Genomic DNA, 12,991 nt, shown 5'->3' with positions numbered 1-12,991 from the left:
CGTAGGTAGATGTAAATATATTTTATCAAGTGGACCTGCATAATATTTAAAGCCTTTCTTACGTCTGGATTGCATCATGTAAAGATTAAGTGTGAATATTTTTTATTAAATTTATCTCTTTGGAATTGAAATGTAAAATTAGGTACCTACATTTCAAAAACTTCAAATATTACACTGAGTGTTCATCATTAAATTGATAAATATTCAGATTGTTTCATTTTTTACTTTTATTACTTTCTATTCTTGAATTTGGTCTTGATATTTTCTGAGTAAGTGCTGTATATTAATTACCTACCTCTAAATCAGCTTTGTGATCACTTGCTGATTTTAATTTTCCATCATCTCATCCTTAGGAGGATCCCAGCCCAGAGAAGAAAGGACGAAAAAAGAAGAGTGTCAAAAGGAATGCCAAAGGTGATTTAGCCCTCATATCTTCTTCGCTTTAGTTCTGTTGGTTACAAAATGCTTCATAGTAGCCTGGGGTTTATTCGAACTTCCTTATAAATGCATTTCTTGTCAGTACCAAAGACACATGCATTAAGATAACAAAATAGTGATGTCAGAGTCGTAATGTATCATCATATAGGTTGCTGTATGGAAAAAAGTTAGTGGTAAATTTTCAGTGGGGAATACTTAGTATGAGTTTCTAGTACCCATACATCAATGGCAGTGTTCACTGGAAATATTGAAACGGAAGCAGGGATGGATTCAGCTACAAATTTGGGTGGGGGGGTAATGACCTGGGTCCGGAAAGTATGGAATTCCCCTAGAAGAGAGAGGCGTTCTCAGGTGCAAATTTAAAAAAAATACTCATTTCTTTTGCACATTTATGGGGCCTAAAATTTCATTTTTATTCTTTACAATTGATGAAATTGAACACTTTTTGGCACATAAGGATACAAAAACTATTAAACTAATAATAATTTAAAAAATGTTGATAACATTGTGGGGGGTCATGACCCCGGTGACTATAGGTGTTTGCCCAAAATGTGAAGAGCTTTCTGTGAAATTGAAAAGCTCATTTGAATGAAACTGAAGGGTGTCTGCAGCGGAACAAGGCTCGGGCAAAGAAATGTTCCAAAAAAATACATTATAAAAGATCACTGCAAAATCAAAGAAATTGTGGCAGCTTTAACTATAGATTCCATCAAACATTGTGTATGATTAAGGTTCCAGTGCCAGATATTCTTGTAAACAAGTACAGTAAAACCTCTATGTAGTGAACCTCTCTACATCGAAAACCTCTATACATCATACCAACCCTCTGGTCCCGTCAGTTTTACATGTAAATTTATAGGCAAACCTCTCTATAGTGAACCTCTTTATATCGTAAAACCTCTATATATCATAGCAACGAGACACCCCCGAGACGGCCTAATTACCTCCGCATTTCGTACCGAGACAACTAGAGACCATCAATGCAGCCGCGATAACGAACATGGAATGACATTATCAGCGATAAATATTTCACGCTTATTTTTTTCTTATACACCTTTAATAATTTTCACGTTAACCATTAGTTTGGGCCATTTTGTTCCATATGAGAGCATACCTAACAGTAAATAAGAAAAAGGCATCCAACTCTCCTAATCATATTAAGTGGTAGTTAATGATGATGATGACAGAAGACATTGTTTTCTCTCAAATCATGGTCAAAATCTTGCGATAGCAATCGCTTTCATTTACTTATGGCTTTATTTTCTTGTAAGTGCCTACATACAATGTTCAGTTAATAAAAGAGGCGACCAGCGCAGCTTATAATCACTTGCTGGCGAAAATATTTCAACCAACTTCACTCCCATCCATGGAGACAGAAATACTCGACCGCATTGCTACTTCTGCTTCTAAAATGAAAATATTTCATGAATATACTGCGACTCGAAATAAATCAAATACAATTTTGCAATTATTTCATTCCCACATTTCCCAGTGTAGCACTTTCTTACTACCGCCTTGGTAATTTTTTCGATGCTTTCGTGAACGATCGTAGTTTATAATTTATTGCGCTTAGCGACATATGTCTTGCCTGCGTATTTATGCCGCAAAATCTGACTCTTCCATCGGGAGTCCGGGATGTCAATTTCTAGCAATACTGACGAACATCAATCCATGCACGACAATGTTAGGTGAAGGACACAGCTAATTAGCTGATATGAGGTAGGGCAATGAAATTTCTTACCGTCGCCGCCGCATTCTAAAGTAGTTCGCCCAGCATTCTCGCCGGGAAATCACGTCCTTTCGCAGACCTAGCATTTTTGTGTGCCCCTGACAGATTTTTTCTTCGGAACACTACTTGCATTATATTTTGGAGAGAGAGAATTCAATGAAATTTTCAAAATTGTGCTCAATTTCTTGTCTATTTTTTGCAGTAGTCACATGTTTATTAATATTTTTATAATTTTTAACAAGTCACATGTTATAAGAATGATAAATAAGTTCTCTGACAGATATTATCAGGAGTATTTTCAATTATTGCCCATAAAATATAAAAATTACTTAATTAATCATAGGCTGATGATGGATTCGAGAAATAAAAGAAGGCGACTACTTGGCATTACCACATAATTAGCAATTTCTCTAGCCATCAACGAGGGCTGGCAGAAGGAAGATGTAGCAGTGACCTTTGGAAAGCCATCATTCACCCTGATATCTATTTTAAACAACCAAGGAAAAACATAAGAAACTGTCTATCTAGGCTGCACAATTAAAACAATCAGGAAGTGAAATTCGAGGATGAAGAAATTATGTTGAGAAATATAAAACTATTGTACTTTCCTCCGAACACTATTAGTAAATTGAATAATTTCTTAGGTCAAAAGGCATTAACGAAAACAGCTAGTGATTTATTCATCGTGAAAATGACATTAAAAAGTGCTCATGTAATTGAAAACATTATTTCGAAAGAGTTTGAAAAAAATTTTAAGCAAAACGAATAACTAATTTATTTTCTAAAAAGGCCTCTTTAACTAGTTACTTTACCTTTGTGTAATCCTTTTCCTAATGTATAACTGTAAATATATGTTCACTTATGCATGCATATATGTTTAAATATAGTTATTTAATGATTAAAAAGACAGTAGCACCTTTCATTTCCCAAGGATATGAAAAAATGGTGCCTTCCACTAAAACCTCTCTATAGTGAACCTCCATACATCAAATTGCCCAAATTTTGGTCCCCTCCATTACGATGTAAAGAGGTTTTACTGTATTTTTTTATTGGCAACTATTGTTTTTTTCTGATTCTAATTCAACCTGGAAAGTGGAGAAGTCACTCTCTATTTTTATCATTTATGGCAAGGTGTCAAGGGTCCTAATGAAGTATGTTCATTCGTGAACCAATTTGAATAAAACTAATGCACATCAATCGCGTACTTGAAATAATCTTCATCAATGTGTAGAACATGGGTATTTTCTCTGACATGCAATCAACTGTTGATCAGATCTATGTTGGTGATAGTGCAATATGACACAAAAGATAAAAAGAACATGGCAAAGCATTTTCATTGCATCCATAATGTTGACATCTTTTACAAGACATATAGCCTTTATAATCTGTGCATAGATATATGTAATGTTGTAGCAGCATTGGAATTTCTCATAGAAATTTCCATAATTATTCCATAGATATCAAAGCGCCTAGGTTGTGAAAAAGTAAATATTTAGTGCTAATTTTCCATTGGCTAATTTTTTGCAGGGGAAACTCAAATCCATGTACAGGCTCGATGTGGTAACAGCGAAAAACTGTCCCAGATTCTTGCCAAGGAAGGAAAGAATATCAATCTTGCTGATAATGCTGGATGGACTGCTATGCACGAGGCAGTTTCCCATGAGCAAGTGGAATGTGTGAAAGTTTTATGCCGGTACAAACCAGATGAAGGCAGAAGAAAACTTCGGAATCAGCGTAGAAAATCAGGTGAGCTTTACTTTGCTGGTTGCATTAGAAGGGGTGTTAAAATCAGTGTTGTTAGGTAAAACTCAGGGGATTTGAAATGGGTCAATGGAACCTGGGAAAAGTCAGGGAATTTTATCCCAAGCATCTTGGAGAATCCATGTCATGACAAGTGAATTGTGATTCTTTGTTTTATTGTATTTCTCTATTGTTAAGACTTTTTAACTCAACTGCCCAAGGAAGAAAGAGTGTATTTCTTTAGCAACTGGGCATGCATGTATATGTATGTGTATGATTTCCTACTTTGGCTGCAAAGTGTTTTCAGCAGTATAAATAAACAAATTGTCCCTGGAAATGTTGCTTTTGGGAGAGTAGCAAAGGACGTATTTTATCAAAGGTTCTACCCAGCCAGCACAGCCCATACTGCATCTATATGTGAAGTGGATGCAATGATCTCTGCATTTCTTCAGGGTTTTCTTCCTCGTCAGCTTGTTTGCGGACAACAGTTTTGCTGGCTATCCTATGCCAGCGTCACGCTGGCATCAACAAAACAATCATGAGATAAAGAGAACCAAACAAGCTGTATAGAAATATTATTTCGACCAAATTCAGTTTTCGGCCGTTAGATGGCAGCACATTCGTCCTTTACGGACCTTCTCCTCCCGGCATTTCTCTACATGCGGCGGTATCTCTCTTCCGCATCCCCTCGGCAGCGGTTCGGCATATGGATGGCATCCATGAGAAAGGATGCACTCATACTCTTTGCATCTGGATGACATCCAGCTGCCAACGAAAAATTTGATGGTTTGTGCTGGCTGGGTACATAAGAGGCATACATGCATGTATCAGTCCAACTGCTGTACTGTTTTAAGTGAGCACATTATCATTCAACTCCTTGAATTTCCATAAGTTCCAAAGGCTATATGTAACTTAAGTATCACTTCCAGTTCAGACGAGAAGCGGCATTTATCTTCTTAACCACCACTCCAATTCAATTGAAAAACTATCATTTGACCCACTGAGTTGCTTTGAGTCTAAAACATTATACCTATTTTAACAAAATATCATTTCAGGTTCAGACAAGAAGTGGTATGTAATTGCACAATCACTGCGCTGATGAAGTGAACAAACTATTGATTCATTTTTTTAGGTTTCTCTTACAATTAGTGTAATAGGCTATACAGTAAACTCTTGATTTTACGAAGTCAGTGGGACCGGAAAATTGGCACTTCGTAAAATCGAGTTTCGTAAATTCAAACCTTTTTCGTAAGTCACGAAAAAAATGTTCGCTTTTGTTTCTTCCGCCGTTTTTTGTCTTTAGTGGTCTTATTTAAATGTTTTCGGTGGTTATTCTCGGTATAATTCATAGAAAAGGCTTTTTGCTATCGATTTATGATGTGAAAAATCGTTAAATAATTATACCAAGTCACGTATAATAATTATACCACCATAAAATTCCCATTTCTTGTTCATACTTCAACGTCAACGATCGCTGAAGAAATTCCCGACCAGTTTAGAAAACGTAATCAAATAATGAATTGCAATGTTTATTATAAGAATTAACAGTAATAAATTTGTGGTTAGGAGCCAATAGCTACTATTAAGTATGCAAAAGATAGATTTTTGTTTCTGACACCCACGGAATTTTAGCGGCAGCCGGCCTAACCGCCATTTATGTCGCCCTCTATCGCTCAGTGACGAGAAAAAAAGAAAAACAAGGGTCTTAGCCCGTTTCCAAAATAACCTTCGTAAGTTAATATTTCGAGTTACTTCGTATTTTCAGCAGAATGTGCTCTATTTTCACTGAGATTCAATTACGATCATAAATAACGTAGGATGTGATTATCTTCTGGCGAATATTTGAATTAAATTCTGTTTGAGTTCTCCGTCCGACTACTGTGTTCCATCATCTTCGCAGACGTTGCCATAAAAGACTTAATTCTTCATCAGGACTGTATTCTTCATACCGGGTGTGAGGTGACCTGTTCATATAGTATGTTTCTCTCCTTTTATGCCGACAGGAGCAAGGTTCCAACCGGAAAACGACAGGAGAAACATCTTACAGTATCGGAGAAATATAGATAGAAACGTTATTATCCACATTGATTGTTTTCCTACAAGAGACGTTTTATCATTTCTCAACGTGGTTAAGTATTGGTTCGCTGGCGTGAATTCCCAAAAAATGACACGCAAAAACCTGTACCGTCACCTCATTTAGTTTTCGTGTTCCTTTCTCCGCCGTATTGAAAGTTAGGCAAAGGATCATTGACATAGAGAAAAGATTTTCTTAGTTTTAGCACTAAAAAATAGTCGCGCCATAATCGTAAATAAATATAGTGTGGAAAGAGCAAAGAAATTAATTTCAATTGAAAAGTCAGCAGAGAAGAAGAGAGACAATTATAAGCGCGGCACCATTTTCCCGATAGTGGAAGATACTTCTTCCGCCTCTCTCCGGTTAATAACTTCCCCGCGTTGCAGGTAAAGATGGACCATGCCCTTCTCCACAATCGGGGAACGTTCCCAGTGGGTGGGGTGAATAAGAGTGGGATGGGGATTGCCTGAGGGAAGAAGTGTGGTCAACACAAGGACTGGTGAAGGGGGCAGGACAAAGAAGGGTGGGGAAATGGCCTTCAGCTCTGCCTCAGTCTACTTTTGGGGGCCGTATTTTTTTGCGACGCACACAAGCTCAGTCTCCTTAGGGAGGGAGTGAATGGGAAATGCTGGGGAAGGAGGGGTTTGGGATGCGTAAGGTGGGTGTCAGCAAGATCAGCCAAAGGCGGCAGGAGGGAAGGGACGGCTTTGGAAAGACAGAACCCCAGCATGGGAGAACGGGGAAGCGCGTGAGAAGAAAGTTCATGGTTAGACTTGGAAGTGCGTCTTCATTACGAGAAGCCTGAAATATAAATTGGCGGTAAATAGAGCCCAGTACTTAAGATATTTAAGTTGTTCATTCACAAAGGCCAATATATACACGAAAAGATATTATGGCGCGGATTGCATGTATCAACGTCCATTTCGGGATGTTATTAATTTCTGTTCCCATTTATAAAAGTAGCAAATAGATTTGAAAGAATGATAATCATGAATAAAAATATCTAAATCGATATCCAAACGCACATGAGCAAAATAGATGAATGTATACATACCGATCCATCGCAAGTAATACCGCTCAAGCTTCTTCCGGTATAGGACTTTAAAATTCTGGATAATGCCTTGGTCCAAGGGCTGGGACTTGCTAGTCGAGTTCGGGGGTAAAAAGAGGACTCGAACATTAGCCAATTTTAGATCTTCCACGTATTTATGAACGGTGGCATTATCCATTATTAAAACAATTTTGCTGTTCTCTCCAGCAATTTTTCTCTGTAGACGTATAACCGTTTGCTGGAAAATTTCTCGGGTCATCCAGCTGTTTTTATTTGCATGGTAAAAAACGGGGAGGGCTTCCAATTTTACATGTTTTAAGCACCGTGGCCTTTCAAATTTCCCAATGACACCGGGCTTATTTTGTCCGTGCCCGTTTGGTTGACGCACAGCCCCACAGTAACACGCACTTTACTCTTTTTCCCCCCATGGCACCTTTGCCCTTTGAAACCCAGGGTTGCGTCAGGTAATGCATTAAAAAATAGCCCAGTTTCAGGGGCCAGCGAGGGTGAGCTCGTCGAGGAAAGGGTCCCGGATTAGGGACCCTCCGAAGTGCTTCGGCGAAAAGTAGTCAAGTAGTCTTCGAAGTACTTTCACAGCAGTGCAAAGGGTTAATTAGGGGTGTACGAAATACTCCGCGCGACCTTCCTGACATGTTAAACTACGAATTATTGTCGATGCTATGTTTACGAACAGGCACGTAAATAGGGGCATAATGTCAGCCGCGATATTTTAACTGAACTCCTACTCCCCCTAAATTCCCACAGTGAGGTTTTTGGCGACCCATTTCTCTCCAAAGTTGCATTATCATTTACGATTTCGCACTCTTGATGGACCACAGTTGGAAGCGCTGATTTTTTAGCTACTTACGCCGTCGTAACTAGTTTTGTTGACAAATTTTTTGCCGTAGTTCGCATAAACGAATGCCATTTGCTCCTAGGGACCGAGCCGAGGTTCGTAAATTCAAAAAATTTCGTATAATTGAAACTTCGTATAATCGAATAGCGCCATGTATTTAGCATAGGCTTTTCACCGGGACCGCAATATCACTTCGTATAATCGAAAACTTCGTAAAATCCTGCTTCGTAAAATCAAGAGTTTACTGTAGTATGTTTCTCTCCTTTTATGCCGACAGGAGCAAGGTTCCAACCGGAAAACGACAGGAGAAACATCTTACAGTATCGGAGAAATATAGATAGAAACGTTATTATCCACATTGATTGTTTTCCTACAAGAGACGTTTTATCATTTCTCAACGTGGTTAAGTATTGGTTCGCTAGCGTGAATTCCCAAAAAATGACACGCAAAAACCTGTACCGTCACCTCATTTAGTTTTCGTGTTCCTTTCTCCGCCGTATTGAAAGTTAGGCAAAGGATCATTGACATAGAGAAAAGATTTTCTTAGTTTTAGCACTAAAAAATAGTCGCGCCATAATCGTAAATAAATATAGTGTGGAAAGAGCAAAGAAATTAATTTCAATTGAAAAGTCAGCTGAGAAGAAGAGAGACAATTATAAGCGCGGCACCATTTTCCCGATAGTGGAAGATACTTCTTCCGCCTCTCTCCGGTTAATAACTTCCCCCCGTTGCAGGTAAAGATGAACCATGCCCTTCTCCACAATCGGGGAACGTTCCCAGTGGGTGGGGTGAATAAGAGTGGGATGGGGATTGCCTGAGGGAAGAAGTGTGGTCAGCACAAGGACTGGTGAAGGGGGCAGGACAAAGAAGGGTGGGGAAATGGCCTTCAGCTCTGCCTCAGTCTACTTTTGGGGGCCGTATTTTTTTGCGACGCACACAAGCTCAGTCTCCTTAGGGAGGGAGTGAATGGGAAATGCTGGGGAAGGAGGGGTTTGGGATGCGTAAGGTGGGTGTCAGCAAGATCAGCCAAAGGCGGCAGGAGGGAAGGGACGGCTTTGGAAAGATAGAACCCCAGCATGGGAGAACAGGGAAGCGCGTGAGAAGAAAGTTCATGGTTAGACTTGGAAGTGCGTCTTCATTACGAGAAGCCTGAAATATAAATTGGCGGTAAATAGAGCCCAGTACTTAAGATATTTAAGTTGTTCATTCACAAAGGCCAATATATACACGAAAAGATATTATGGCGCGGATTGCATGTATCAACGTCCATTTCGGGATGTTATTAATTTCTGTTCCCATTTATAAAAGTAGCAAATAGATTTGAAAGAATGATAATCATTAATAAAAATATCTAAATCGATATCCAAACGCACATGAGCAAAATAGATGAATGTATACATACCGATCCATCGCAAGTAATACCGCTCAAGCTTCTTCCGGTATAGGACTTTAAAATCCTGGATAATGCCTTGGTCCAAGGGCTGGGACTTGCTAGTCGAGTTCGGGGGTAAAAAGAGGACTCGAACATTAGCCAATTTTAGATCTTCCACGTATTTATGAACGGTGGCATTATCCATTATTAAAACAATTTTGCTGTTCTCTCCAGCAATTTTTCTGTGTAGACGTATAACCGTTTGCTGGAAAATTTCTCGGGTCATCCAGCTGTTTTTATTTGCATGGTAAAAAACGGGGAGGGCTTCCAATTTTACATGTTTTAAGCACCGTGGCCTTTCAAATTTCCCAATGACAACGGGCTTATTTTGTCCGTGCCCGTTTGGTTGACGCACAGCCCCACAGTAACACGCACTTTACTCTTTTTCCCCCCATGGCACCTTTGCCCTTTGAAACCCAGGGTTGCGTCAGGTAATGCATTAAAAAATAGCTCAGTTTCAGGGGCCAGCGAGGGTGAGCTGGTCGAGGAAAGGGTCCCGGATTAGGGACCCTTCGAAGTGCTTCGGCGAAAAGTAGTCAAGTAGTCTTCGAAGTACGTTCACAGCAGTGTAAAGGGTTAATTAGGGGTGTTCGAAATACTCCGCGCGACCTTCCTGACATGTTAAACTACGAATTATTGTCGATGCTATGTTTACGAACAGGCACGTAAATAGGGGCATAATGTCAGCCGCGATATTTTAACTGAACTCCTACTCCCCCTAAATTCCTAGTGAGGTTTTTGGCGACCCATTTCTCTCCAAAGTTGCATTATCATTTACGATTTCGCACTTTTGATGGACCACAGTTGGAAGCGCTGATTTTTTAGCTACTTACGCCGGCGTAACTAGTTTTGTTGACAAATTTTTCGCCGTAGTTCGTATAAACGAATGCCATTTGCTCCTAGGGACCGAGCCGAGGTTCGTAAATTCAAAAAATTTCGTATAATCGAAACTTCGTATAATCGAATAGCGCCATGTATTTAGCATAGGCTTTTCACCGGGACCGCAATATCACTTCGTATAATCGAAAACTTCGTAAAATCCTGCTTCGTAAAATCAAGAGTTTACTGTATCTCTCTGTGTCTGTAGTTTGTGAGGGCATGCATAGTGATCAAGTCCTCTGAAATGGAGCACCATAAAATAGCATTGTATTTTACTTTTATGACGGTAATGAGAATTGTACGTTTGGGTTATATGTTATGTAAGCTTCCATCATGAGTCAATTTGATGCAGTGAATAGTTGAGACCTTTTCTTGTAGGATTCATTTTGAGCTAGGAAAAATAAAAAAAACTACTTTCTACAGTTTAACTTTTACTCATGGGCTAGTTTGAAACACTGTACTATTTTCAAGACGAGTGATACAAAACACTGGCCCTGGTTATGTACTAGGTCATGTGGTGGTTGTGGTCAGATGAGGGCAAGGGCGAATCCAGGATTTTTTCAGGGGGGGGGGGCACAATAACTGTATGAACTGCTATTTATTTTAATATGAAAGTTATTAATATTAAATGATTGAGGCTCCGTAATGCACAAAACAAAACAGTCATTGATGATGGCCATATTTAAAATCTTGTCTATTTTTTTTTTACCCCCTTCCCCCATCCTCTTAATCCATCTATGGGTGGGGAGTTTCTTCACTCTGTGCAGCAACGCAGGAGTGAAATCGGCCTGGTTTTCCTGCTTGTGATACGGCATTATATGTATTGCCAGAGATGCCGCAGGGACACAGCTGGATATCCGAGAGCAGTTGTAAATTTCAATAGTTATTAAGAGGGAAGAATGTTCATTTGCTTTGAAATAACCATTAAATCAACCATAGAGGTGCTATGGAAATTTCAGGGTGTTTTCAACCATAAGATGCTACCAATATTCTTTTTAAAACTTGTTTTTCAATTTCTTTTTGCTTTCTTCCCTGTTACCAGATGAATCAAGCAAAAAAAACAGGTTGGCTGTGAATTTGCATGCAAAAGGAGGAGAAATGGGAATTACGCCATTGCATGAAGCGGTAATGCGAAACAACTTACAAATTGCTAGTATACTTCTGAAATATGGAGGTAAGAAATGTAGAGGGTTAGTAGGTGCATCAAAAACAAAAAAATATGGTTCTCTACAATCAAAAATTAAAAAAAAATGATGCCAGAGCCCATATCCAGTAAGGAACAATTCAAACTCTCAGTCATGGCTACTAATGATGAATAAGTAGTCCTTGTTTGCTTTATGTAATGGGAATGCTTCCACTGTCTTGACATCCCGAAATCTGATTATTTTTCCAGGGCCCTCCTTGTTGAATGACACAACAAACGCTGGCCTTACTGCCCTTGATCTGGCTAGTGATGAGCGGATGAAGTATCTTCTGAAGGACAGGAAACTTGAAGGCCAAAAAGTAGAAAAGAAATGGTTATCAGAGATGAAATTAAGTGCCACACACATTCCTTTCATGCCAAGTGATCTAAGCTGTTTTAGCTTGCGTTGTATGTTGTTGACTTGCTACCTTGAGGTGCATTGCCTCTATGGAATCACAGAAAAATTCAAGAAAATCTTTAGAAAGTCTGGCTTTTCCAAGTCCCCTGCTAGGAAGTATGTTGATTATTTGGAAAGACATCATGATGTTAAGGCTCTACGATACTTTCGTAGAACTGTGAAATCCCACCTCTCTGGCAGAATAAGTGTACCTGAGGCGTATTTACTTATCTTTTTATGTTAATTCATGTCATCTTTCGTTTACCAATATTTCAGATGTAAGTGCAATAATGTGTAATAAGAGGATTTTTTCTTGTAAATGTCATGGAAACCGTTATGTTTATTCAAGCTCTGTATATTTCTCATGTCCATGAGAAATTGAACTGATGATTCAAGCACATATTTATTTCCATGACGTTGTGTGATGCTCAAATTTTATATGTGAAGTAATTTTTTTAAAGTAATGAAAATATGCAGTTCTTTTGGTAGGAATTTTTCACTCTGAAGTGTGATGTAAGTTTCTCAAAACTTAGTGCTACTGACAGAAATTTGGTGAAAATAAAGGCTACCAAGTTTGTCATGTGTTCTTGATGGTATTAAATGAAGATATCCATGTGTCTGCCGTGAAGTTATATTTTGATAATGAAAATTCAATAGTCAGTACATCTATGCTGACTTCATGACCTCCAATTTTAACAAAATATTTTCCAGTCAAGCATTGGTAGTGGTACAAAGAGGAAGCAAGGTCTGTACATAGAATCTGTATCATAAAATGTATTCAGCATTTATTATTGCATTTGAGTAAATTTATCGAGCCGTATTTTTGTATGAATAAGTGATGTATTTATTTTTGTAATTGTTTTGAAAAATTTGTCACATTAAACAATTTAATATCTGTAAATGACAATGTTATATTTGATTGGTCTCTCAACTTAACACGTTGCATACGGATGGCGAGAATTCTCGTCATTTTTTTCCCGAACATTCCGGACAGATGACGAAGATTCTCGTCGCTTAGGCGCGTCAACCTAAACAATTTTAAAGGGTACTATACGTATTCGTTAGTACGTTTTCAGTTGTTGTTCGTTATTCATAATGAATTGATACATCATAACGTTTGATTGGGTAAAGTTATATTGTAAACATTAGCTTTTTAACCATGTTTAAACCAAAGGCATTACGCCCTAATAGGCACATATTTCCAGAATCGGC

General features: G+C 38.6%; 1 protein-coding gene across 1 annotated transcript in view; it reads left to right on the top strand.

The window, feature by feature from the left end:
* Positions 1-12,680, top strand: part of LOC124161487 — a 58,056-nt gene extending 45,376 nt beyond the window's left edge. Inside the window, exons 9-12 of the mRNA XM_046537808.1 lie at positions 354-414; positions 3,695-3,913; positions 11,242-11,373; positions 11,593-12,680. Of these exons, the coding sequence (XP_046393764.1) occupies positions 354-414; positions 3,695-3,913; positions 11,242-11,373; positions 11,593-12,023 (843 nt within the window). The 3' untranslated portion in view covers positions 12,024-12,680. The remainder of the gene's footprint in view (positions 1-353; positions 415-3,694; positions 3,914-11,241; positions 11,374-11,592) is intronic.
* Positions 12,681-12,991: the final 311 nt, after the last annotated feature.

The sequence above is a fragment of the Ischnura elegans genome, chromosome 6 (assembly GCF_921293095.1).
Source record: "Ischnura elegans chromosome 6, ioIscEleg1.1, whole genome shotgun sequence".
NCBI lineage: Eukaryota > Metazoa > Arthropoda > Insecta > Odonata > Coenagrionidae > Ischnura > Ischnura elegans.
The sequence above is the reverse complement of the archived record's forward strand: the minus strand, read 5'-3'. Positions and strand labels throughout refer to the sequence as shown.